The sequence below is a fragment of the Diadema antillarum genome, unplaced genomic scaffold, assembly GCF_040938485.1.
Source record: "Diadema antillarum isolate AM-2024a unplaced genomic scaffold, OU_Dant_1.0 seq00000368_RagTag, whole genome shotgun sequence".
NCBI classification, from domain to species: domain Eukaryota; kingdom Metazoa; phylum Echinodermata; class Echinoidea; order Diadematoida; family Diadematidae; genus Diadema; species Diadema antillarum.
In genome coordinates, this window is record NW_027271369.1 from 130,696 (window position 1) to 158,223 (window position 27,528).

The 27,528-nt window shown below is 39.7% G+C and overlaps 1 protein-coding gene across 1 annotated transcript; it reads left to right on the forward strand.

Moving 5' to 3' along the window:
* The first annotated feature begins 1,649 nt into the window (after positions 1-1,649).
* LOC139731342 (uncharacterized) lies at positions 1,650-23,762 on the forward strand. The gene is made up of 12 exons (XM_071642234.1): positions 1,650-1,759; positions 7,447-8,738; positions 11,036-11,214; positions 15,470-15,704; positions 16,302-16,402; positions 17,944-18,073; positions 18,689-18,903; positions 19,574-19,821; positions 21,174-21,418; positions 21,774-21,976; positions 22,905-23,070; positions 23,503-23,762. Exons 2-12 carry the CDS (start codon positions 7,497-7,499, stop codon positions 23,683-23,685), a joined length of 3,147 nt encoding a protein of 1,048 aa, XP_071498335.1. The 5' UTR covers positions 1,650-1,759; positions 7,447-7,496; the 3' UTR covers positions 23,686-23,762.
* The last annotated feature ends 3,766 nt before the right edge of the window (positions 23,763-27,528 follow it).

Sequence of the window (27,528 nt, forward strand, 5' to 3'; positions counted from 1 at the left end):
GCCAGATGGTGAGACAAAGCCTTCTCTTCATAGTTTTCAATACAGTGCGTGATCTCCCTGGATCTTGGAATACGAAGTGACGCTCTCCCTGGATAGCGATATGCTGCTAAAGTGCGTGGGTTTGAAATATTATTTTAAAAAACAATCACTCCCCATCGCTCAAAAATAAAAGAAACAACAACAAACACAGGAAAATCAACAGCAGGAACACTCTGAAAAATGATGTCATCATGCGTGAGTTCGTGCCCGATAATGAGACAAAGCGTCCTTCATCTTAGTTGTCATGGTGTCGCCGGGATCCTACCGGCGCCACAGCGTGAGGCTTTCAGTGAATAATTAAGACAATCTTAATTCAGGTACGTGTATTATTTCAAAACAAACAAACAGACAAGTATTCACCATCACTCAAAAAGAAAGTAAACAACAACGACGAGGACAATAACACCAACAATCACAGCAAGAGGATAAAAAGCGGAATATTTAGGAACTTATTTCATCAGCATGCATGTCTAGATGAGTTTGTGCTCCATATACAAAGCGTCCTCTATTGTTTTTTCCTCTGCCATCTTGCCTACCCATGGTAACGTGGTCTGACGCTTTCCTTGAATAATGACGCTCGTAACATGGGTTTTAAAATGTTGCATCCATAATAATGAAAGAGGTTAGAAAGTATGGGTGTCCATCGCACTTATCACTGTTATCAGTGAAAAAAAGAGTGAAAGACTAACACACAAACACAAAGCAGACCAAAAAAAAGAGAGGAAAAAATCGTAACGGGCAGAACAGAAAGGAAGAAGAGAGAGAGAGAGAGAGAGAGGGGGGGGGGGGAGAAGGGTTGGGGAGGGAATTTGAACGGACATAGTATGGAGCGTGATAATAATATACATGTATTATATATCCTTATATTTATGTATACAAAAATATACTTAATATAAAGAAATTGAAAGATTATAGGTGACACCATAGAAGCAAGAGGAGACAGATAGAATGACACACTGTATAATAGATATTGTTGTTAGTGACTAAATGTGCTTTGTTTAGTTAAGTTCATTCCCCCTTGTAATAAAAACTTATAAATAATTGATGTTCAGCAAAGTGCCTTTTCATATCTTTTAAAATCCTGTATCCGCCTTTGAGTATGATGACTCAAACTCGACTTGGGGCCCGTTTCATAAAACTTGTCATCAGTGACAAGTTGTCATAGATGTGACAAGCTACTGAAATCCTTGCGTCTGATTGGCTGAGAGCAAATTTGTCTTAGAAATGTGGCAGTTGTCACTGATGACAAGTATTATGAAACGGGCCCCACATGGCCCTTATCCAGCTGGGAGGAAGGGTTTCCAAATCGCCCTTTTCCTTTGATTTTACAATAATGTGATCAGTAAATCTGAAAATCACTTAACAATATGGGTGTAATTTGTCCCCCTCCCCCGTTTTTTTCCTCCTGAGAAACATTACCGACATTTTCATACCGCACTGAAAGGATGCTTGTCTGTCCTTGTCCAGAGCCCTTAATTGTTGACCTCTTCTTCTTGTCCAGTGCCATATTTATATACGGCACTGTTCCACCGAACTTAGCACTGTTCTTAATATACGGCACTGTTCTTGTCTGAGCAATTGCGCCCTCATGCGATCATGCGCGTATCAGCTTTTTTTCTCTCTCTCGATCTCTCTCCATCTCATATACCTCGTACACATCATCAGTTGCCTTGGCTGCGTTGTAAACACCAATTCTAGCACTTTCGTCGCCGTGATGACTGTAAGTGTTAGTTTTCATGTTTATCATCGTGGTCAATTGAAGCCTATTGAGAATAACAACAGTTATCAGAAGCAATGTTTACGTTAATTCAATGTTTAATGCCAAGTATTTGGAATGAAAAGGTTAAAACTGTGACAGAAGAAGTGCAGTGTTACACTGTTTCAAGGTGTTTGCTTCTCGTAGTCCCACGCGTTACAGCGTATGATGTAATGTACTAATGGTTTGCCGGACCAGACGGAGAGACGCCGTACCGTGCTTCGCACGTTCACGGCGCGGCGTCGCGGCTGACTTGCTGTGCAGCACAGCCAGGGCCGTATATAGACCTAGGCCATAGTCTAGTATACAAATATACTTGGCCTTGAGAGTTTCTTGTTAAAACTATGGGCAGAGGTGACTCCAAACTAGTGCTATTCACTGAAACCTCAGACTTTGAAGAAATGGAGGATATTTTGTTTACATCAAAGGGTGTAGAGAAGTTGCTTTGTGGTTTGAAGACATGTAAGGCCCCTGGACCGGATGGTATAACTCCACGAGTCTTGAAGCAGCTGGCAAAAATTCTGGCTCCAATTCTTTGCAATATATTCCGGTTGTCATGATATGAATTAAGTGAAATACCAAATGATTGGCGTGAAGCAAATGTTGTACCAGTCTACAAGAAAGGTAATCGATCTACTCCTGTAAACTACCGCCCCATTTCACTGACATGTATTTGCTGTAAACTAATGGAGCACGTTTTAGCCAGCAAAATTATGAAGCACGGGGACGAAAATAACATCATTTTCCCCCTGCAATATGGCTTCCGTAAGAACATGTCATGTGAACAACAATTACTTGGTTTCACAAGCGATTTACATAGGAACTTGGATGCAGGACGTCAAACGGATGTTATAGTCATGGATTTTTCAAAAGCTTTTGACAAGGTTGGGCATGAGCGGCTTTTACGTAAACTGGACTACTACGGTATCAGGGGGAAAAATCTGAAATGGATTCAAAGTTTTCTCAATGGAAGACGTCAGAGGGTTGTTTTGGATGGTATTAAATCTTCTTCAGTAGCGGTAGGATCTGGAGTGCCTCAGGGGTCGGTTCTTGGGCCTTGCCTCTTTCTACTTTACATCAATGACTTGCCTGATGGTCTCGCGTCAAAGGTTCGCGTTTTTGCCGATGATGCAATTTCTTACATGACCATCGACAATCAACATCATACGCAAAATCTTCAAGAGGACCTAAACAAAATTGGTGACTGGGCGAAAAAATGGATGATGGATTTGAACACAGATAAGTGTAAGGTTTTGACAATATCCAGGAAAAGAAGTAAGGTGCAACACGTGTATCGTCTAAATAACGCCCCTCTTGAATCTGTTGAATCCGTGAAGTACTTGGGTGTAACCATCACTTCTGATTTGAAGTGGACCCAACACATCAACAATACTGTCAATAAAGCCAATAACGTGCTTGCATTTCTAAAACGCAATCTTCGCATAAAATCTTCTGATGTTAAAGCCACAGCTTACAAAACGTTGGTTCGACCAATTGTTGAGTATGCTTCCACAGTTTGGGACCCATCTACCAAGAACCTAATCCACCAAGTGGAAATGGTCCAGAGAAGAGCTGCGCGATTCACTTTAAATCGCTACCATAACACCTCGAGTGTCACCAAAATGCTACAAGAACTTAATTGGACCACTCTGGAACAGCGCAGAGAAAATGACAGGCTAATTATGATGTACAAAATACACAATAATCTCACTCCTCTTTCAGCACAGGACTATATCATCAAACAGGCTACTCAGTTAACGAGAGCCTCGCAACCACACTCCTATCAGGTACCATATTCGAGAACTGAATCGCATCGCCATTCGTTCTTCCCAAGAACTGTAAGGAACTGGAATTACCTGTCGTCAGAAATTGTTTCAGCGCCATCTGTGGGATCATTTCGAAACCGTCTAACGGTTGATCACAGTGGCTAGTATTTTCGTCAAATTGTCTATGTGCTTGTAAATATCTGTAAATAAATTGTATTATAATGTAAATAGCACCAGTCTGCAAGAATCTTCAGTCTATTGAAGGAGGCAGACTTAATCAGAAGAAGAAGAAGAAGAAGAAGAGTGGGGGGGGGGGGGGGGGGGGGGGCGCAGCCCCGAAGTGAATAGTACTAGTTTGGAGTCACCGAGGCCCATAGTTTTCACAAGAAACTCGAAACTAGGCAAAGTATATTTGTTTTATATTTTGTATCAAAAATTTGAATAAAAAGTGAAAATCATTTTATATAGGCCCTAGGCTTAGCCGCACTGCGGCGGCAGCGCAGCGCCTGCAATACGCAACAGTGCGAGAGATCGGAAATTGAAAAACGTAGTAGCCGTGGCACCGCCAGAGTTGCCCGTCGCATGTATCCAAGCGCTCGCATGGCCGCTGCAAACCTGAACACTAGAATTCGGGACCGGACGCTGACGGGTACACTAACACTTGATTGTAAAGAAGGGTGATTGTGACATCATTTTGCAAATAGTATATACTATTTGCAAAATGTCGTCATAAAAGTGACGTCATTTTGCAAATAGTACTTCATGGAGTGTCAAAAAACCAACACTCTAAAATAGTTCAAAATACCTATAATCACGTGAAGCTCTTTAAACCAATCAATGGAAGACAGATTTTTGATCCAAAATATAATACTAGCTAGATCTATAAGTTAAACATGCTACTTACACTATAATCTAGCTGTTTGATTTTGAACTAGAACCTACAGTATAAACGAGTACGGAATAGTTAGAACTAGTTCCCCGTTTCTAGTCTTCTAGTCGTAGTAGTATGGTAGATGGTAGCCCTACTACATACATATCGACCACCTTCTTTTAAACCGACCGCGTATAATTCGCGCACGGCACTGAACACTTAGTACGCACTTCTCTGCGCGCAAAGCACATAAAAATGGATTGGCTTTGAATTGTAGATGAGGATGGTGTGGGAAAACGTGATAATTCACTGTTCATTAAGGGTTTTAATCAAGGACAAAATTTCGAATGAATATTTTCACCAAATCGTAATGAGGGCACAATGTAATGTCTATGGAAGTTTCTAAAAGGCTTCTAAAAAGCTCCGTACAACGCAGTGTTCAATACAACTCGGTTTGCATGCATTGTCAATGCAAAAACAGCGGTCGATCCTAATAACGCAATTTACCGCGGGGAGCTGAAACGAGGCCATGCAAGTTCGTCGGCGATATTTTTGCACTGAAACTTCAAATCGAAAAGGGAACAACAACATTTGATAGAGCTGGATTTTCTCAATCACGTAGGCCAAGTTTTTTACGTGAATTTCAGTGTTAAATATTCTTATCAAGCAAATAAACATTAGGCGGTCCATGAGTAGTAGGTCCAACCCTACTAGTAGTGTCCTAGAGCCCCTACAGGTGGACCCTCCCTAGTCAATACAATGAGTCCTGTGACGTTGGGTTGTTGAAATGTTACCCCCTTCCTTCTTTTAAGTTAGATCTATACCCCCCTCTCATTAATGTTAACTAAAAGACCAGTCCAACCTTCGCGTTCAGGCTGGCACAGTATAACTGGGTACATCTACAAGGAGCGCCCCGCGGGGTTACCATCTCACTAGACTGGATCACTATTAAACGTTAGACAGCGATTCTGCTACGATCCTCAAAAATTGACAAAGCGCGGCATATCAAGGCTTGATTGCTTTAAATCTTCTCCATCGTATCTTGAACATTTCAGAAGCATGAAGGGTCATGGTTGTGGAGGGTTGACGCCATGTTTGCCATGAAGTTTTGAACATGTCCAAACTTCCATAATAGCAAGAGCGCACTGAAAACGGCATATTCGTAATCGTAGCTCTAACGTGGTAGCAATGCGTATGCCGTAAAGCATAACACAAGCGATTCGAAAGCGGCCTCCATCACCAATGAAATTTCCACTATTACGTAACAGGAACCAGTCATCATGGTCATGTACCAGGAGGGTGAAAAGGGAGAAAAGCGTAGTAAATTTCTTTCTCCATGTAGTTTGTACAGTAGACACATAACATACTTGCCAACATTTTCATTTGAGAAAGCGATAGAATCCAGAATGCCTATGCGGGCAGCGCTAGCTTGAATGCTGATGAAATCTTTCAAAAGCGGTAGTCTACCGCCAAATGCGGTAGAGTTGGCAAGTATGACATAACATGAATCTTTTCTGTTTATGAAATTGCTTTTCATTTATCATTGCTACTCAATGCAAGTAGTTTGAGTTGCAATAATTTCTTCATAAAATTGGCTCATTGTCCGATACAATTTGTAGTTTGCTCATAGGCCGGTTAAATTTTTAGTATACATACATTTCACCCATGACCTTTTAATTGAACGGCTGGCTTAACTAGCAGTGCAATTTCACACCGGGATCAACTGGTGTTGTTCTAAAATAGTAAAATGATAAGATACCGGGGTGAACTATTATTATGTACATCCTTGTTGGTTTGACACTGACATCTGACTGAAGAAATTAAATCATGTAGGCCCAATTTATACCCCGATTGCTTGAGATCGAAGCATGAGCGCGGCAGTAACGTACTATTATCACAGTCACTCTGATTGTACCACTGTTGTAGCAAGGTCTTGATAAGTGTATGAATATCACAATATAATTGGTTTGATCACAGAAGCAGCGCGTCTTGTCAGCCTTGGAAAGTGGCAACAACGTGGCAGTGTCGTACCATAATCGTGGCACTATCGCCCACAGTGCAGGTTGAGCGCAGAGAAACCATAGTGTAATCGCCTTGCAGGCCAAAAATGGAGGTGGAGGGTGATTGTGCCATGATTTGCAAAATCGTCACAGATCGCCACAGTCGCAGTGATCGCCTTCCTAGCGAGATGGGGGTATTTATAGCTGCGGTGCGAAGCACAACACTTGTGTAAACAGTGTTGGGCTGTATAGTTACCCCCTTCTTCTTTCATTAAGTACAGGCTACCTTGTGTATCAGTGTACTGGTTCAGTGTACTACTGTTTATTGTCAGATTGGGAATAAGATTGAAATTTTTTATAATATTCATACTTGATCTCTAATCATTTTATTTAATGCAAGCCGCCCATAATTAGACCACACGCAACACAGTCCAAATTTGACCACCAGCTACATGTAGAAACCTATATATGTTTTTGCGCACTGTCAAACCTTGGCAGGGGAAGTCGAACCTTGGTGCGGGTGCTTATACTTACTTAGGCCTAGTCCTGGAGGGTTTCTAGGCTCTATATAGGTCTATATTATGTAGGAAATATATCTTAGTTAAAAAGGCATAGACTCTAGTATTTGTGTAAAATTTACAGGTGTAACTTACAGACTTAAAAATTATGGAACTCCTTAACCTTACAGTACCTGCAACAAGACCAACATTGATTAGAATGTCCCTCTGATCGATGAAGTAGACTGCATTGTAAAAACAAAAATTTGAAAGATCAATTTTCGCATGCTTGGCCATGGACTAGTCTAGATGTCTTCTTCTTCCTGTTCAATAAAGTCCACCTCTAGTGTATTGTCGTACCGACCAGTACTTTAAGTACTGTCTGTTACTGTTACTGATGTGAAAGCGATAGGTCAGGTAAACATGCTAGATTCACTATCACAAATAATTCCTGCAATTGCTGCGGACAAGCAATTGTTTCCTAATGTTTTTCTTCTCTCTTTGATCTCAAAATTAGATGCAGCTGAATAAACAAGTCTTCATGAAAGGGACACAAATTGCTACAAAATGTCAGAAGTGAATAATTCCACTCCAGCCACTGCAGGGTTACAGACACCTGACCCCAGCAATATCACGGTAATGATTGAACCTGCAACTCCGACAGTAACAGAAAAAGATGAAACAGAAGGATTCCGTGAAGTTGGAAAGACAGATGATTTAGAACAAACAGGAAGTGTAAATGAGGAGAAAGAAATGCAAGATGATGAAACTTCAGAAAGAATGTCTAACTTAGCCTCTGATACTACGCCAATTAATTTGAACAACAATGAAGATAACAAGGACATTGAGAAAACTTCTGAAAACTCACCCACAGTAGTTGCTGGCAATGATGGTGAGACCAGTACAGATCAGTCTCAAAGCAAGCAAGATGATAGTACTGGAAATTCAATGGAATATCCATCTGCTGATCAAGGATCTTGTGAAGGAGATGAGAGAATTCAGCAACAGGAATCTGGAGCAGCAGACACAAGTAACAATGGAGAAAATGCTGGTAAATGTGAGAGTGAAGTTGAGAGTGAAGTGGAGAGTACATTACATGAAAGTAGAGATACTTCATTAGCAGAGACAACCCTTGCAAGCAGTGAGCACAGTGAAACAAAGCCAAATCTTGTCGGTGAGACCACTTCAGAGGTCCAAATGAAAGAAAAGGACAAATCCGAGGATGTGATGGAGACTGATGGAAGTATGGTAGCACAGGAAAACCAGACATCCTTTCAAGTGACAACAGACATTGATACTGAACACATGGAAGAAGCAAGAAAGGACCAAGGTGCTGCCTCAGAGTGTTCAGCAGAGGATAAGGAGAGAATTGTGAAGACACCGGAAAGCATTGCAGTGTCTGTGGATCTTCCTGTCAATGCACCAGTAGGAAACATTTCTAGACTTGGCAGTGGTAGGCCTCTGACAGGTGAATCTGAATTTGTGTACAATGAGCATGATTTCCCAACTCCTGATTATGAAATGTATGGACCCACACCCACAGTTGTTGAAACGGAGAAAGGAGGCCAGCTGTCAAGTCCTGCGAAATTTGAGAAGACCTCGTCTAGCAGAGCCGAGGGCACAAAGAGTGTTACATTTGCAGATGATGTTAACATAGAGGGCAACAAAGAGACAGACAAGGAGGATAAACAGCGCCAGCAGACAGCAGACGAAGAAGGGAAATCAGAGGAAACACAAGAGAAGGAAAAAACAGAAGGAGATGAAGAGCAAATTGATGTGAAAGAAGAAACTAAAGAAGAGGGAAAGCAGGTATGTAAAGATGCTATTGTTTGAAGATTGTATACATGCAATGCTTGATAATGATAGAAACTGCTTATCTGCAAGACTTAAGATGAAGATGACCATTCCAGTGATGCTCATCCATTTGCATACACTTCGAGTTCTTTTTATCTTTCGAGATACATTTCACTCCTTTAAAGTGGTTTCCTTGGTACCATGCAAAGGGTATCAATCCAAGTCATTTGCTTCAAAATAAAATAAAATCTTCAATGTACAGCAGCAGAATGGTACATTTACTGTGAGATATTGGAAGTCATCATTTTTTAGGCATACATGTACCTGGTACTTTAAAAGATAGTGAATGTGCAAACTATATGGATGAGGATGATAATGATTATTGATTATTGATTATTGTTTGCTTCGTTTATTGACTTTGTTATCTTTTTTATGCCTCCGCCACGAAGTGGTGCCGGAGGCATTATGTTTTCGGGTTGTCCGTCCGTCCGTCCGTCCGTCCGCTTTCGTTTACGCGATAACTTGAGTAATATTTACTGGAATTTTACCAAACTTGGTCCAAGTATGAAGTATGATAGGGCAATTAGTTGATTAGATTTTGGGTGAAATCGGCTAAAGGTCAAAGGACAAAGGTCAAGGTCAAATCATGAAATTGTATCCGTTTCCGCGATAACTCAAGACTGGATGGAGCATATTTCACCAAACTTTGTTGGAGGATGATGTATGATGGGGCAATTACTTGATTAGTTTTTCAATGAAATCGGACAGAGGTCAAAGGTCAAAGATCAAGGTCGAATCCTAAAATTTATCTGTTTACGTGATAACTCAAAACTGGATGAAGCAGCTTTCACCAAACTTGGTCCAAGGATGATGTATGATGGGACAATTAGTTGAGTAGATTTTAGTGACATTGGCAAGAGGTCAAAGGTCAAAAGGTCAAGGTCAAATGCTACAAATGTTGCAATTTCCCCCATATCTATGCAATGCCCGAAGGTATTTTCTTGAAACTTGGTGTGCACATGTACTACTGCGTAAAGATTCTCCAGAGAGAGTTTCATGTCATATGTCATAAGGTCAAAGGTCAAAAGGTCAAAGGTAGGTGAAAATGTTGCAATATCACTTTTCTCGCAAATGGTTCAATGTATTTTCATATGGAACTTGGTACATACGCATGTACTGTCTGGCAGGGATTCTGTAGGGAATTTAGGGGTCATGGGTCAATAGTCAGGGGTCAAAGGTCAAGGTCAACTCCTCAATTACTATTATTATCAATTACTCAATTACTATTTCCCTCATATACTAGTATATGCAATGCTTGCATTATTAGTTTAAAAACTTAGTACATATGCATTATCTAATGGAGATTCTCCAGGAAATTTCCAGCCAGAAGGTCAAAGGTTAAGGGTCAAAGGCCAGGTTTCAATGCCCCCCCCCAAAAAAAAAAAAAAAAAAAAAAATGTGTACTGTTATCACACTCTTTCTTCATACCTTTGAAATTACTCAATGCATAAACTTCCCCAAAATTCCCCAAATATGTATACCTGCACTCTTAGAAAATTATGGCAAACCCATTTCAAGACATTTCTGACAAACCTGTCATTTCAATATTTTGCCAGTTATGTGAAAATGTCATGGATCACACATTGTGAAGACATTGTACTATACGCCTATTGGGAGAATCATGCATCATGGCGGAGGCATCAGTCGCCACAGCGACATTTCTAGTTTTTTCATTCAAGAATTACTGACATGCACCTGCATGTGCCTGCAGCAGTCTTATGAATTGTGTTTTTCATTCTTTTTGTCAATCCAAACTCCCTTCTCTGAATAACTGTATTGTAACCACGTTCATTTGAACTTCTATATAACATCTACAGTATCCGTAGGAGAGGTCTCTACAACATCTTCATCACTCTCAGAGGACTTCTGTGTAGCATCTGCAACATTAATCAATACAATCTAATATCAATCCCAACCTCATACCCAGAAATCAAATGAAACACATTTGTTTATCTTGTTAGTGACAGCTTTGCTGATATTTCAAGAACTTTCAATAGGGTGAAAATTTCTTATCTGATGTCATTAGCACTTGATCTGGGCCCCATTGCTAGAAACCTTGTGTTTAAATGCAACTCAAAAAATCAAACACAAGTCCTCCAGATTGCACGCAAATTCTGCGTTTAAATGCAAATTGAGTTTCTAGCAACAGGGCCCAGATCTTGAATTCATAATTATATGTGACTGCCTAAGTCCAGTGTATAAGTCACTGTTTGAATAAAGTTCTCCCTTTTTCTTCACAACAAATGCTGCAGGATGAAGCGGCAGCAGACATCTTTCCTACTGCTGTCAGTGAAGAGAAACTAGAGGAGGCCAAGAGGAGGCAGTCACAAGGGTTTACAAAGAAAGAGGGTCTTGCCATTGAGCTCTTTGGAGCCTCCAAGTTTGTGCCAGAGTCACTAGAGGATGTGGTCACCAAGAAGGCATATGAACAGTAAGTTTGGTGTGACTACTTCATTGACGTTGGTTCGGTTTGGTTTATTTCTGCATTTAAGCAAATACAAATTCAACACAAATTTCAAAGATACAAGAATTACAAATGTGATGATTAATATGATAACAAAATATTACACGAGACATGAAAACTCGTCACATTGAGGACGAGTTAGGTGATACGCTTGTGGTCATCAGATGACGGTCATCTGTGACCGACAAAGAAAAGAATGTGATATAGGCACCTTGAAGTTATATTGAGCGTACATGCGAAACCGTTTCTGTAACCACTCGGCCACGGGTCATCCACGGAAATGGTAAGACAAAAAAAAAACAATGTATAGATATAACAGGGGGAAAGTCAATGCCCACTCAACCAACGTGGCCGTGTGAACATCTATTGCATTGCTAGACGGAAAAGCGGCCTTGTAACGACTGAGGTCGCTATGCCATTTCTGGCAACTTGGGAAAAATATGTCCCGCAGACATAAAACCTATAATCGGCTGGTTTTGATACCTTGCCTTTAATCACAATTTTCAGTGTAATGACGTCATCAAATTACAAAACAATGACATCGTCTAGAAAGACAATTGTTCAAAGTACAACACCTCAGTCGTCGTCATTACATACTATGATCGGTTTGACAAAGTCAACCTGCAAAATTGTGCTGCAGTCGAAGCAATGTGGTCTCCAACACACAAAAAAGAGGGATATGGCGTGTGTGTGTGTGTCTGTGTGTGTGTATAGGTGCGTTTATATACGTACGTGATTTCTACATGGACGAATATGTAATACAAAATTTAAGAAAAAAAAGTAAAATAGCTAAGTATTTTGTTTCGTGATCTTGTGGGGTTCCAACCCGCAACCTTACGTCTCTGAGACGTCGCCTTTAGCCACTCGGCCATACGTCTCGACGAGAAAATATGGGGAACGTAAACTTATGTATGTGAACGATACATGAGGAATCGTTTTGTCCACATTCCATTTTCATTTTCAGTTTTAAACTGCAAAATTGTCAATCTGATGAGGAGATTTCAAAGAATAAAATGCATGATTACTGCAGCTTATTGTCTCAGCTACAACATACTAAAGTTTCAGAGGAAATGAAGCAAAATCAGCTGAGATAGAGGTGCTTAAACGTTGTCAAGTCAATGCATGGTTTTAAAAAAAATCACCTCCCATAGACATTACACGTAAACTTGTCCGATTTTGTGTCTTTACTTTTATCACAATTTAAAGTATGATGACGTCATCAAACTAGAAAACATCGATATGGATTTGAAAGACAGTTGTTTAATGTATAATATATTAATCGTACGTTGTCAGTTTGCTATTGATATGACGATCATTCACACGAATATGAGGCAGCTATTAGTACCTGTATGAAATTATTATAGGCATGGTTATCAAATTCCCTTAAAATTTCCTTATTATTGCTTTATTTTTACACACAGTTAAGCTATCTCTTTAAACTCGTCACAGTTTAATGAGAATCATGAACATCATACATTAGTACCATATTCAGTTCCATAGCTGATCGCGTTTGCTAATTAATTAAGATTTATTGTCTAGAATGTGCCATATGGCCAACCTGTATACACACGTGGACACACAAACACAATGCTAAATGTATGTATCAAACCTCTGTAACACAACTTTGAACTAACTGTAGAAAGTATCGCTGCACTTATCATACATACTTTTTATCATTATCTGAAACTCCACAAAAACCACTAATTGACAAATAATCATCAATACAGAAGACTGACTTAAAGGAACAATTCAAATACATTTTTTTTACAATGTATAGCTTCTTACATGTATAAAATCAGCACAAAGTAACCACGACTACATTGTGTTACTGAATTGATATGAACAAATTTCATTTTGGTACAATATACCATGATCAGCTTGAAAAGCCCAGCCTGCAGTATTTTGCAGCAGTCGCAGCAATGCAGTCTCCAACGATAAACAAAGGGATACTGTGTGAGTGTGTGCGTATAGGTGTGTTTACATGCGAACGTGACTTCTACATGGACGAAGGTGTAGTACTCCATTGAAGAAAAAAAGTAAAAAAAAAAAAATTATTATTTTCTTTCGTGCTCTTGTGAGGTTCGAACCCGTACGTGTGCAACCTCACGTTTCTGTGACGACACCTCTAACCACTCGGCCATACGTCTCGACGAGAAAATTAGAGGAACGTAAACTTATGTACGTGAAAGATGAATCAGGAATCGTTTCGTCCGCATTCCATTCTCATTTTCAGTTTTAAATTGCAAAATTGTCAACCTGATGAGGAGATTTCAAAGAATAGAATGCATGATTACTGCAGCTTATTGTCACAGCTACAACATACTTAATTTTCAGAGGAAATGAAGCAAAATCATCTGAGATAAAGGTGCTTAAACGTTGTCAAGTCAATGTATGGTTTTTAAAAAAATCACCTCCCATAGACATAACACGTAAACTTGTCCGATTTTGCGTCTTTACCTTTAATCACAATTTAAAGTATGATGACGTCATCAAATTTCAAAACCATGACATGGACTTGAAAGGCAAATGTTCAAAGTAAAACATATCTGAATTTGGGGTGATATTAAGCTTAAACAATAGAGATACGAGTAAATGAATGTCAGAAAGAGTACCTCAAAAAAATTAATTCCACTTTTTTGATTTCAGATGATGATATGATGACGTCATGAGTTTTCCTGGCAATATTGGTACTTGAAACGTTATTTCCAATTCATATGCTTTTGTAATATGCAATAGAAATATAGGGTCAATGGACGATTTAAAGAGCTATGGCGACATAAACAAAAACATGTTTTTTCACTATATTTGCAGAAAGACGCGCGCGCGGAATTTCAACTTTGACGCCAGTGCATTCCTTTGTTATAGGTCAAAATCGATCGGAAATCAATGGATATTGTTACTCAAAGTATCAGAAATCCAAATCAGTCAAAAAAATTGCATTTTCATGTTGGTTACGCCCTCTGCGCGCGAAATTGCGCGGACGGACGCGCACGCGAGAAAATGTTTGAAACGCTTAGAATTGTCTGAAACTTCGAGATTTCCCATTGGGAAGTCGTTTTGAGCCTTTTAAAATTTTGACGCGCGCAAACGCGCGCGTAATGATGACCTTGGTAACTAGCGTTAAAACGTAAGATAGAGCCTGACCTGATCTTTATGTCCACCGAAAATGATACAGAAATGATATCTAGTTATGAAGTTATGATCGATCATGTGACAAGGTCCGAAAATCACAAAATGGCGCCTAGATGACGTCATAGATATGTTACTGTCATGAAAACCTTATTGTGGCTAGATATTGTTATGAGACATGTTGACTGAAAATGTTATGTTATTCCGTAATGTCATTGTTGAGATATTGACGACACAAAATGTGGCAGAAAGAAAGAAGAATAAAAAAAAAGAGAAATTTTGACAATCACAATAGGTGATACGCTGATAGCGTATCACCTAACAAGTAGATAAGCATAAGCAATAGTATTGTGCAGTAAGCATAATACTTCCTACAAAACATGTAATTAAGATATTGTAATAGTGTGTATGGTGTTTTTCCAGAAAAAGAAAGAGAAAGTTGAACGCAGGAGACTGACTGCCATTGTGAGTGGTCAGGCTGGAAATGGATGGGTTGCCGACATGGGAGAGAAGATAGATGAAAGATAGAAGGATAGATTGATGAAAAAGATTGTAGGGAAGCGGATAGTAAAGGACATAGATTGCCAAGTAGTTGGAAACAGTGCAAATGAATGGTTTATTGTACAAGCGGATGGACCAATGAATGGCTTGAATAGAAAAACTGGTAGATGTTACCTTGTAACATACTTACCTCATAGTTACTGTAATGAAAGTCAGTGCTGCTGAATAGCTGATTGATAATGGATGGCATTGATAGAATGCAGAATGAATGACTGAAGGCAGACAACAACTTGATGATGTGATGGCCTGAGCACAAATTAGTGTAATGGACCTCAAGAGTGACATTACTGATCTATTCAGTAATTTTGACCATTTACAGCAGTGTAAGAGGGTGAGTCAATTTATAATGTTATGAATTGTGGAGGAAGCAACTGTCTAAGGCCATTGAGAGATTGTAAAGCGTGATTATGCATGTTTACGAGCTAAAAATATTATGTTGCTTAGCATTATTTGTTGACTGCAAGGATCCTACTGCAAGCTATTACAGTCATATCGCCTCTTGATCTACAAGTGCACTGTATCTTCTGTACAGTTTTGAAAATGGCTGCAAATTGATGGAAAAGGGCGATTTCAGCCGAGCTGTGCTTAGTTTCGACAAGGCCCTTAATCTCCTCCCCAAGACAGTCCAGTTCTACCTGATGAGGGGAGAGGCCTACTTCCAGCTGTGTGACTTCCAGTCAGCTATCTTGAACATGAAGAAGGCATGTGTGCTACAGCCTGACAACAATGACTACTATTCTCGCCTAGCTTTTGTCTACTACTTCCAAGTAAGTATGGTGTTTCTCTTCGAGAGACTAAGCACAGTTTCTGGTGCACTCAAACAGATTATGTTACACACTTTTATCATACTGCCTGGATGAAATATCAAAATATAAATCAATATATGTGTAGCAATGTAAGAAATCATTAGGCAACTTCAGAAAAATTTGGCAGTGTACACACACATCTAAGAAACACTGGAACTGCTCACAAGCTTGTGCTGTTAAAGATGACAATGTAACTTGCAGACATTCGTAGTTGAATACATTTATGTTCCGACTAACTTGTCATGTATGGAAATGTGTTCACATACATCTGGAGTGGAGCCATTGATCCTTGACATACAATGATTATGATAAACATGTTGCTTGTATCACTGATAATTCCAAATTAGAGTCGATATGCAAAAGATTTCTTACTCTCTATAAGTTGGTGAAAGTTGCAAAAGTGAAAATCATGATTATCATTAACAATCTCTCAGCCAGTTCTTGGCTTTTTACAGTGTTTTCAAGTTTGAGATTATAGCATATCAAGATGTCCCTGTATTTGCACCTGCCTTTATACTTGTATGCCACTAAAGTATCTCTGCACTCCTTTACACCCAGGGTCAAATTCTGTTTGACCAGTGTTTGTTTGCTGAAGCTCTGGAGTCATTTTCCAGAGCAGCTGAGATGAGGTCTGACATTATCGCCTACCATACCAGAAGGTATTATTACCATTGATATTTATCATTATCATTATTGATATCATCTTAAAGCACCATTTTATGCACTATTGTATGTAATAAGAATTCTGTGAATGGACGTGTGGTGTCATGGATAAATAGAGATATGTAAAACATACTTTAGGATACTTCAGATCTGGTGGAACCTACGACTTTTGATATTACCTGCATTGGAAATATGTGAAGAACTTTGTGTAGCTTTATTGAATTGTAAGAAATGAAGAATCGTTGCATGTTTTGAAGGCTGTGTATAAAGACTCTTTTGTGAAAATAACATTTAGCCATTTAGACACAGCAGTAAAGACATCCCAATATTCCTTTCTACAGTCAACATTTGTAAAATGACACTGACCAGTCCATTATGAAAAGAATGCCTTTAATGTTTTTTTTCTTACTGAGTCAGCAGAGTTAACTTCATGAAGAAAAAGATGATCTGCAATAACCTCTTGGTCAACAGCTACTTGTATGGAAGAAATAATTTCAGTATTTATAGTGAGGACTGACATGGTTATAAAGATTCTTTTAAACCATAATCTTTTACATTTTGATGGTATGTGTAACAGATATTATCATCAGGCATGATTAACCCTAATCAGGCTGGGCTTTTTTGGCTATGCTATATCTGGGGGGGGGGGCGGATTCCGCCCCCCCTTCAGATCTCGCCTATGGATCGCGCGATCGCGCCGAAAATTGGCACACGCGACGCCCGCGACGTATTTTATCAAAATGTATGGTTGCTTTCTCCGAAAATTTTTCTTATATTTTATATTAATTAATTATTGTAATTTATGCATAAAATCAGTTTTGGGCTCTAAATCATTTATTAATGCTCCAATTAAGATAATTTCTTTTTAAAAATGTTTCTTGTATCATTCTTCTGAGACATAGGATAAAAAAAATCTGTATCGAAATTAATTTCTTATGTATTTTATTGTTTTTTGAATTTCTTATGTATTTCTTTGTTTTTTGACCTTTTGTTTTTGTTTGTTTTTTGGCCAAAATTTGTCACAGACATTTTTTGAAGCATTATTATGCTAAAATAAATTAATTTCGGCCATTCTAAGTGAAGATATGAATTTTTATGTGAATTAATTGAAAAAACACAATTTGCATTGGATTTGTACACAAAATCACGTTTTGGAGCAATTTTGGGGTTGACAAATTTTTTTCGAACGGGCGTCGCGTCAAAACGGTACTCGCGGGCGCAACAATTTGGGTCTCAAAAGTTGCGCGATACTTGAAAGAAAAAAGTCATGAAACATCGCGGCGGGAGCTTATCGCGCTGCGAAGATATTGCGCGAAACGTCGAGGGGGGGGCGGATTCCGCCCCCCCCCTCCCCCCCCCCTCCCCCCCCCAGCCTGATTAGGGTTAACAGGGCTTTAAATCTGTTGTGTCCTCTGGCAATCACTAAAAGTGAGTGACAGATTATGTGATGTTTTTAACAGTTGTTACCTGGCACTGCAACAATTTGGTAAGAACTAGCTGTGTTAAACCGTGAATGTCACTCCTCTCTCCCTAAAAGTATTGCTTGTCTTGCTGCACTGCAACGTCACGGAGAGTGTTTGGCACTTGTTAACAAGAGACTTGAGACAGAGAAGAGCAATCCAGATCTCTACATCATGAGAGCCAGATTGCATCAGCTCTTCAGGAATGTGAGTAACACAAACATATCTGTCTCACATGGCATGGTGGAAAATTGCTACTTTGATATCGAATTAAGGAGTGGAGGTGGGGGAGTTGAGGTGGGGGAGGGGAGGGTGGGATGGGAAAAGCAAGGAGGAAAATAGGATCATATTGACATAAGAACTGGACAAAACTGGGAATGTAGTTGAAGCTAGCCTTGCAGGTCAACAGAAATAATGCCACTGAACTCGGTGTTATCACAGCAGCAAATGTTGCCACATACCTCATTTAAGAACTGATCCAGTTTTGCAGATTAGAGCAAGAAGTGGAACCCTTTAAGATGTGTTTCGAGATAGTGACGTTTTTGCAGCATTGGTGCTAATTATTCATGAGCCTTTGCAGTGTACCAGTAGGTCCTGGACAGAAGATGGTAATGAGGACTTAGATGTGTATTTTGGAATACCATGTAATCTGATGTACAGTAAGTACCGGTAAGTGTGCTTCTGTTGGATAAACTGTTGTAAATTGTCTGTAATATGAGATGTGTGACACTAGTATTAAAAAAAGAATGAAAAAGAATGCAATCCTGACCGATTTTTTAATAGAGCTATAAACATGAGACAACCTTTTTCATTTCTACCCAGACTACCCTATGCTACTATGATCTGAAGGATGCCCTTGCACTAGACCCAACCCAGGAGGAGGCAATAAGACAGATGCAAGAGCTAGAGGTCAATGCAGAAGAGAATCGTAACAATGCCACGCGACTCCAGCTCCAAGGCAAATTCAAGGATAGCCTGACAAAGATCACCATTGCCATAGAGATGAATCCTTCTGTCTCACAGTATCACTTACAGCGGTAAGCCCCCTCTTTTTCACTATTCTTTGTCATAATTTGCTCGATATTTTGGCAGGGGACATTCTTACATCTTCTTCAGCAGAATGTGTAAAGATTATTCTGTGTACTTGCTGTCCAGTGAGAGAACCAAAATAGGTTTTCGTGTACACTACAGGCTAATATGGTAGTACTGCGGTATAGCTGTTGATTGTCAAACAGTAACTGCCAGGTTCACATTTTTGGCAGTGCACGCGTCCTTGTGTAAGATACTCACCCACTCACCCACTATTAACCAGCCTTTGTAAGAACAGTAGACACACTTGTAAAAAGGCTATTGAGGGTGAATTTAGGAATGCTAGCTGTCATTCCATTTCTTCTCCTACCCTTGGTGTATGGTAAAACAAAAAGGCAAATGAAACAAAACGAAACTTAAACAAAACATAACAAAAGCTCGGTCCTGCAACATTCTTGTATGACATCATTGTAAATCTGTTCTATAGTGTGACTGTACCCCTACTCAATTGTGTGTGTGTGTGTGTGTGTGTGTGTGTGTGTGTGTGTGTGCTTGCTTGCTTGTTTGTGTGCATTGTGTTCTTAAAAGAAAAGGAAAAAGAAAAAGAAATTTTTGTGGATAATTTCAGGAGCAAAGCAGGCTGAAGTCAAATTATTTGTTTTCCATTAACATTTCCAGGGGAGCTCTCCAAAGACGTCTACACGATTACAATGCAGCTATCGATGACTTCCTTCTAGCCATGGATAAGACCGAACACAATGAGCATGACCGTGTGTACACCGATGCACAGCGCCAGCTACTGTTGACCTACAATGACTTTGCTGTGGAATGTTTCCTGGGGAGTCATTTTGAGGAGGCTATATTACTTCTCAACAAAGCCCTCAAGGGGGAAAAGAGGGAGAAAGGATTGTATATCAACAGAGGTGGTGAGTTCTGGAGTTTCCACTTATTACCTCCGCCAAGGGAGGAGGTATATGTTTTTGTTACCGTTGGTTTGTTAGTTACTGTAGTTAGTTTGTCCGTGTGCAAAATAACTCAAAAAGTAGTTAACGGATTTAGGTGAAACTTGCAGGAAAGGTTTAGAATGATACAAGTAACAGATTATTAAATTTTGGTAGTGATCCGAGAATTTTGGGGAATTTATGAAGGATTTTTGATATTTTGGCAGTAGGGTCAATGAACTTGGGAGTTCAGGCTGCGCGTATTTGAGGTTTGTATGGATGTGCGCACTAAAGTGCGTGCTCTAGTGCGTGCTCTAGTTTCTGCTAGGGCAAGGCGCGCAGCGCAGCTGAGGGTTTATGACGTAACAAAGGCTTCTATATTGGGAAATCGGGCGATTTTTCAGCATGTATACCTATGGGTGGAAATCACTGATCTCTGTGGACGAGCCCAAAGAGCTTTTCCCCAGTGGTGGAAAGGAGAAAAATCTCTTTGGGAAGAGCAAGATCATCGGTGGAAAGTAGCTGCTTGGCGGAGGTCTGCGCTCTCAGAGTGCTTTTCTAGTTCTATGTGTTATGCTTCCTCAAAAGCATTTCTCCTCATTTACACATCACGTTGACTCTTTTTAAGACTGATTGGTGAGTTGAAGTTTGTTGATAATATGATACTGATGATATGATGGAATTGTTGCAATATTCAGTTTTGTTTATTGCTTTTTTTCAAACATTCAGTCTGTGACTTCTGTTGCTGGACTTAGTTTTGTCATTTGCATTTAGAGGCTGGACCTTCTGTTCTGATATGCTTTGTACTGATGAAGCCAGAAAAGTTTTGCAAAAGAAGGTTTCTATCTTGGTACTCATGAATTCGTGGGCAGCGAAATATATTTCTTAAATTTCAGAATTGTCCTTTTAAATAGTTGGCCACAGTGAATTCATAGGAGAAGCTGTTTTGAGGAAGACAATCATGGTTACATTTCAGAATTGTAGGCCTAATCATGACTTTAGTTATAGGTTTCATGATCATGAACTTAAGTTTTCCAGTGTAAATATTCCCAAATTTGTTGAGGTTATGCAAAACAATCATTTTCATACGATAATGATATCTTTTTATCTCATAGCAGTGAAATCAATTGATGTTTAGGGAACTTTTTCACCTTGTGAATCCTTATCTTCAGTGAATTTCTATGGTTGAATAAATGCTGAGGTATTCTTGACTTGAACACTATTACTACAGAGTTTTGATTACAGTAATCAGTCTGTGAGTATAGCCATCTACATTGTTTGCACATCAATTCCTCCATCCACTTCCCTTTCTACTTGTTCTTTGCTCTCTTCCACAGACTGCTTCTTCCGACTACAGGAATACCATTTTGCATTGGCTGACTACCACCAGGCTTCAGAAATCGATCCTCTGGACCCAGCAATTCGGTCCAGAGTGGCTGCCATCCACAGCCAGTTTGGTCTGCAGGACTATGAGGAGCACAGCTATCAGGAGGCAGAGTCCCGCTTCACAGTTGCCATCCAGCATAACCCCCGTCATGGACCCTACTACATTGCCCGCTGTAAGGTTCGCCTAATGCTGGAGGTAAGCAATGGAAACCAAGTCATACTAAGGATAAACACCATTGCCAATGATTACCAGGATGATAGATATCAATGATGCTAGCATTGTGAGCAGTGTCATCATCCAATGCATCACTTAACGCCATGGAACATGGACACTACACCTGTAATATGTTTGAAAGAAATGGCTGCAAAAATATTTCAGGTTTGAGTGTTACCTGACAGGAGAAAGATCAAAAGATCAAGCAAAGTTCTATCTTGTTGGGGGTGAGAAGACATAATTTAGTATGTTGAACTGTGGCATTGATATGTTATAGTCTTCTGAGTTATAATCACAGAATCATAAAAATCTCTCCATGTACCGGTATATTCACCAGAATCAAAATGGTGCCAGGCAGGACTTCCTCATGGCTCTGCACTTGGACCCATCCAACATTGAGATCTTGACCCTGATGCCACGGCTCTACCCCGGCAAGTCTGTAGGTGATGTCATGCGGACTCGGCCAGCCAAGGAGGCCAAGATGGCAGCAGAAAATTTGGTCGTGACGGCATCTCCTGTCAAACTACCAGGACTAGACAGGTACACATTCAGCAATTATTTTGAAGACCGGCATAAATTTCATAGTTGTCCTATCAATGAGGGCAGACAAGTAAGCATAGGACAACTGAAAACAAAACAAACAAAAATAAACTAATTTCAGAAGGTACTTTACGTGAACAAAAATGAAGGAATGCTTCATATAATGTGTGTCATATGAACCTCCTCCCATTTGTGCTAATTTGCATGTTTTATTTGGACAAATATAGCATACCTAACTTCAGATTCCAGTCAACCTTCAATTTGGGATTAAATCCAGAGGTGTATGTCTGCAGAAAATTTTGGACAAAATCTGCAGAAAACCAAACAGCAGTGAACTTGATTGTCTGCATTAAATCCTGTATGTTGTGACAATCACAGTCATTGGCCATGTACCATAGGAGAAATTGGATTAAATCAACCACTTAAACCGGGATTGCAAAGACATTAAGCAGCCTTCCTCATTTAATCATGCAATATCAAAGTCAAGTAAATGTGCACATACAGTTTGCAATTATCAGTGATAGAGTGATAGACCTGATGTACATGTATATTAGGACTGGCAGAGTCCTGCCTGTAACTTACAAAAACTCTTTCAGTCTTTGTGCAGTTTTTCTCACACTCTTTCTCAACCCCCATCCCCCCCAAAAGAAAGAAAGAAAAAAAAACCAAAACAACAACAACAACAACAACAACAACAACACAACATCAAAAAACAAAACAAAAACAAAAAAACAAGATGAAAAATCTGGCAATGTGGTTTTAAGAGAGAAACAAGTCATGATGGTCGATCCCACATTATGGACATTTTTCATCGACAAAAGAAAACCCCACCAAAACAAACTTTTTTTTTTGCTTCAAATACTGATTAAATGCTGTTTCTAGTCAACTGCACATGAAGGATTCAGTCTAGTATGTCTTTGTGTTGTAGTTCTTCACCAGAGGGACAAGGGCTAGCAGCAGTTGGGGATGATGGCAGGAAGAAGGTGACCTTTGGTGCAGTTATTCCCGAGGAGGAAGATGCAATTGTTCCATCCCTCAAGTATTGCATGGATGAAATAGAGTTCAACAAGGTTCTCACCAAGCAGAAGAAGAAGGTGAATGATTATCTTTTTGCTGTTATCTTTACCATATCTTTGATCTCCCTTCCAAAATGCCATCTTATGTACTGCATCAGCTTCACCACAGACAAGAGAATTTTAAAGATTTAACTCCACAGATATATTTGTTATGATTTAAAGCAGTGATTCTAGTTTCTGTAACCCTGTCATACCCAGCTTTATTGTACAACCTTTCAAAATGCAGTATATATGTAATCCTTTAATTCTCAGTACCTCTGTACACCCTTTCATTTTCCCAGCTCTTTGGTGGACCCTTTCGAGTAACAGTACCCTATTGCTAATACTTTTATTCTCAGTACCTATGTACCCCCTCCTGATTTTGTAGGACATTATCTATAACCCCTTTCTTGCTAGCTCTGTTGTAGACCCTTTTTGATGATGATATTTATATCCTTTCAAAAACTACAGATTTCGACCCAGGTGAAATCATTGTTGAATGACAGGGGCTCCTTCCCCAAGGACCTGCCAAAGCTAAAGCCCCAGCCACCATCGAGACCATATGAGGTGCGAGGGGGTCACTGGAAAAACCCTGAGCCTGCAATCAAACCAGGCTGGAAGACATTCAGTCTGGGCATTGGACTCATGGAGTAAAGGAAAGACCATTGAAATAACATGACCAAATGACCAGTAGGGCTGCATGAATTCCTCTTCCCCACTTCCTCACTTCCTCAGGGTAACACATGGTTTCATGTACAGTGATGATTAAAGGTTTTCAACTTGTAGGACTGTAATGAATACCATTTTCTGTCACAAAGGAATGTCCCCTGGATATGTGACAGCTATACCCACAAAATGTGCATGATGTTCTTGGTTTTGATAGAATATAAAAAGGAGATGTGATTTTCAGAAGCATTGTATTTTTCCATTTTTGCATCTTTGTAGAGGAGCAGTTGCCTGTAAATGTTGAAATTTGAATATGTGATGGTATGTTCTACATTTGGAAACTTTATTGTCTCAGTGTTCATTCTAAGAAAAGGACAATGCATGAAATTGTTGAGGGTTATATACTTGTCTGCCATGTCTTGTCATTCCAAATGTCTGGTAAGCTTTAAACATTTTATGTATTATCAGGGTGCTATGAAGTGATAAAGAGGAGGATAAGTTCCCTGTTTGCTTTCTTCAAGTTGACAGAGAGTGTGTTCTGAAAACAATGCATCCATTAAAGAAGTTCTAAATTATGTGCACTCCAAACACCAAACTCTGAATTCCAAACACTAGCCAGAACAGAGTGATGTGTCCTTGGATAAAGATGCTAGATATGTAACATTGATTTATAATGACATTATTTGTTTTGATGCAAAGTAGATGTAACAAAGCAAGGGTAGCTTGAAGGCATTTTGTAAGCAGTCCATAAGTACAGTTTATTCACAAAATCATATGACATTACATTTCATCATTAAGATTTTTTTTTCTGTGTTCTATTTCTCAGAAAAGGCCTGCAAAAGGCAGACAAAATTTGATGACAATTTTATGAAAGTAATACATTGTCAAGTAACATCTTAAACATCTTGTAGTCTGTCTGTGGCAGCATGTTTAACCCTAAAAAGACTGGGGGGGGGGGGGCCTAAAAGGCCCCCCCCCTCGACATTTCGCGCGATTACTCTGCAACACGCAATGCTCTCGCCGCGATATTCTATGACTTTTTTCTTTCGAGTTTCCCGCACATTTTGACACCAAATTTGTGACGCCCGGGGGTACGGTTCTGAAGTTACATTTTGTACATGCACGTGAGGCCGAAAATGGCTCAAAAATGTGATTTTGTGTACAAAGTCAATGCAAATTGAGTTTTTTCACATGGTTCATATAAATATGCTTATTTTTACTCTCAATGGCTAAAATTAATTTTTTTAGGAGTATTATGCTTCAAAAAGTGTCTGCCACAAATTTTGTTTAAAAAAACAACAAAAACGAAAGGTCGAAAAAACAAAGAAATACATAAGAAATTCACAAAACAATAAAATAAATAAGAAATTAATTTTGATACCGAATTTTTTTTCAAGTACATTTGCTAAGAATGCCACAAAGAATAATTATACCAAAAATGAGCACTTTTGGAGCTTTATTTACTGATTTAGATCAAAGAGTCTGATTTCTTGCATAAATTAGCATAATTAATCAAAATGAAATAAAAGAAGACTATTTTGTAGAATTTGAATATACGATCTTGTAGATTACATCGCACGCTACCATTGTGCAAATTTCCGCGGCGATCGCGCGATCCACGGCCGAGATCTTAAGGGGGGGCCCTTTAGGCCCCCCCAGTCTTTCGAGCTACCAAAATAGCCCAGTCTTTTTAGGGTTAACATATATGACAATACAGCCTATTGGCTTCTTTTCATATTAGTTTAGGCTGCAATCAGTATGATTGTGTCTGGAGTAGTGGGAACTACATGAGTTTGTCAGACTGTCTGTCTGTCTGTGTCAGTATGTATGTATGTACAAATGTATGTTCATGTATGTATGTATGTGTGTATACTGTATGTATATATTTATGTGTGTATGTACATTGTATGTATGTTCTTATGTACATAGAAATGCACACAAGTCTGCCACTTTGTCTGTATCTTTGTGTAGGTTCTTGGTCCTGAAGTTAGTCAAATTATTATTAATTGGAAATTTTAAGTATTTGTAAATACAAAAATCTAAAACTCAATGTTCCACAAGTTCATCAGTCTTTTACAGTAAATGTGTCCTCAATTACACTTCAATATTAAGAAAAACAGTTATCTTATATTGCTTGCTTAAATTGTGATAACTTTATTGTGTTCTATCAAAATGTTTAAATGTGGTACATATTCATTATCGGGATAGCATAAGTATATAATTCTAGAAAACAAAATAGTTCATGAGGCACAAATTGAAGAAATGGGAAAGAGTGCAATGTACAATGTACTGAAAGTAAGATTTGATTTGTAAGGTAAGTCAAATTCCAGAACTGGTTTTGTGAGATGCAACAGTCCAAAAAGTGATTCCTTTTAACCCTAACAAGAGACCCGCGGGTCTAGCGCTCACCTGAGTATCGCAAGTTCACCTTTCACGCAGTCACTAATCTAAATTATTTACAGCTCCACCAAAATTTGACCAGGCATTCTCAAGTAGAAGATGAAAATGTACAATAAAGGCCCAATTTTTTTAAGATTCCTTAATTTGGGGGGATTGGGGCCCCCTGGGGCCCTCTGGGTGGGGCATGGTGCCCATTTTGATAAATTGAGATCCTGACCCCCTAGGGATGCTACGTGCCAAGTTTGACAAAAATCCATCATGAGGTTTTCAGGAAGAAGATGAAAATGTACAATTCAGGCCCCCATTTGGACCCTTCCAACCACCCCCCCCCCCCCCCACCCAAGAGGGGCACCCCTGGATCTCCTATGAACAAACTTGAAACTACAGTCATTAATGTACTCACTCATAGTATTATCTCAGCTCTATAACTTCTGATTCTAGAGAAGATTTATAAAGATTCCTTCATTTGGGGGGTTTGGGACCCCTGGGGGCCCCCTGGGTGGGGCATGGTGCCCATTTTAACAAATTGAGATCCTAACCCCCTAGGGATGCTACCTGCCAAGTTTGGTGAAAATGGGTCATGGGGTTCTCAAGACGACGATAAAAATGTACAATTTAGGCCCCATTAGGACCCCTCCTCACCCCCTCCCCTGGGTCCCAAGGGGGGCACCCCTGATTCTGCCATGAACAAACTTGAAACTACAGTCATCAATGTACTAACTCATAGTATTAACTAAGCACTATCACTTCTGGTTCTAGAGAAGAAGATTTTTGCAGAATCCTTAATTTTGGGGGGCTTGGGCCCCCTGAGGGCCCCCTGGGTGGGGCATGGTGCCCATTTTAACAAATTGAGTTCCTAACCCCCTAGGGATGCTACCTGCCAAGTTTGGTGAAAATGGGTCATGGGGTTCTCAAGAAGAAGATAAAAATGTACAATTTAGGCCCCATTAGAACCCTTCCCCACCCCCCTCCCCTGGGTCCCAAGGGGGGCACCCCTGATTCTGCCATGAACAAACTTGAAACTACAGTCATCAATGTACTAACTCATAGTATTAACTTAGCTCTATCACTTCTGGTTCTAGAGAAGAAGATTTTTACAGATTCCTTAATTTTGGGGGGTTTGGGCCCCCCTGGGGGCCCCCTGGGCGGGGCATGGTGCCCATTTTAACAAATTGAGTTCCTAACCCCCTAGGGATGCTACCTGCCAAGTTTGATGAAAATCGGTCTTGGGGTTTTCAAGAAGAAGATGAAAATGTAAAAAGTTTACGCACGACGCACGACGGACGACGCACGACGGACGACGGACGACGCACGACGCACGACGCACGACGCACGACGCACGGCGGACGCCGGACAAAGGGCGATCGCAATAGCTCACTTGAGCCTTTGGCTCAGGTGAGCTAAAAAGACTGGGGGGCTTTTTGCCCCCCC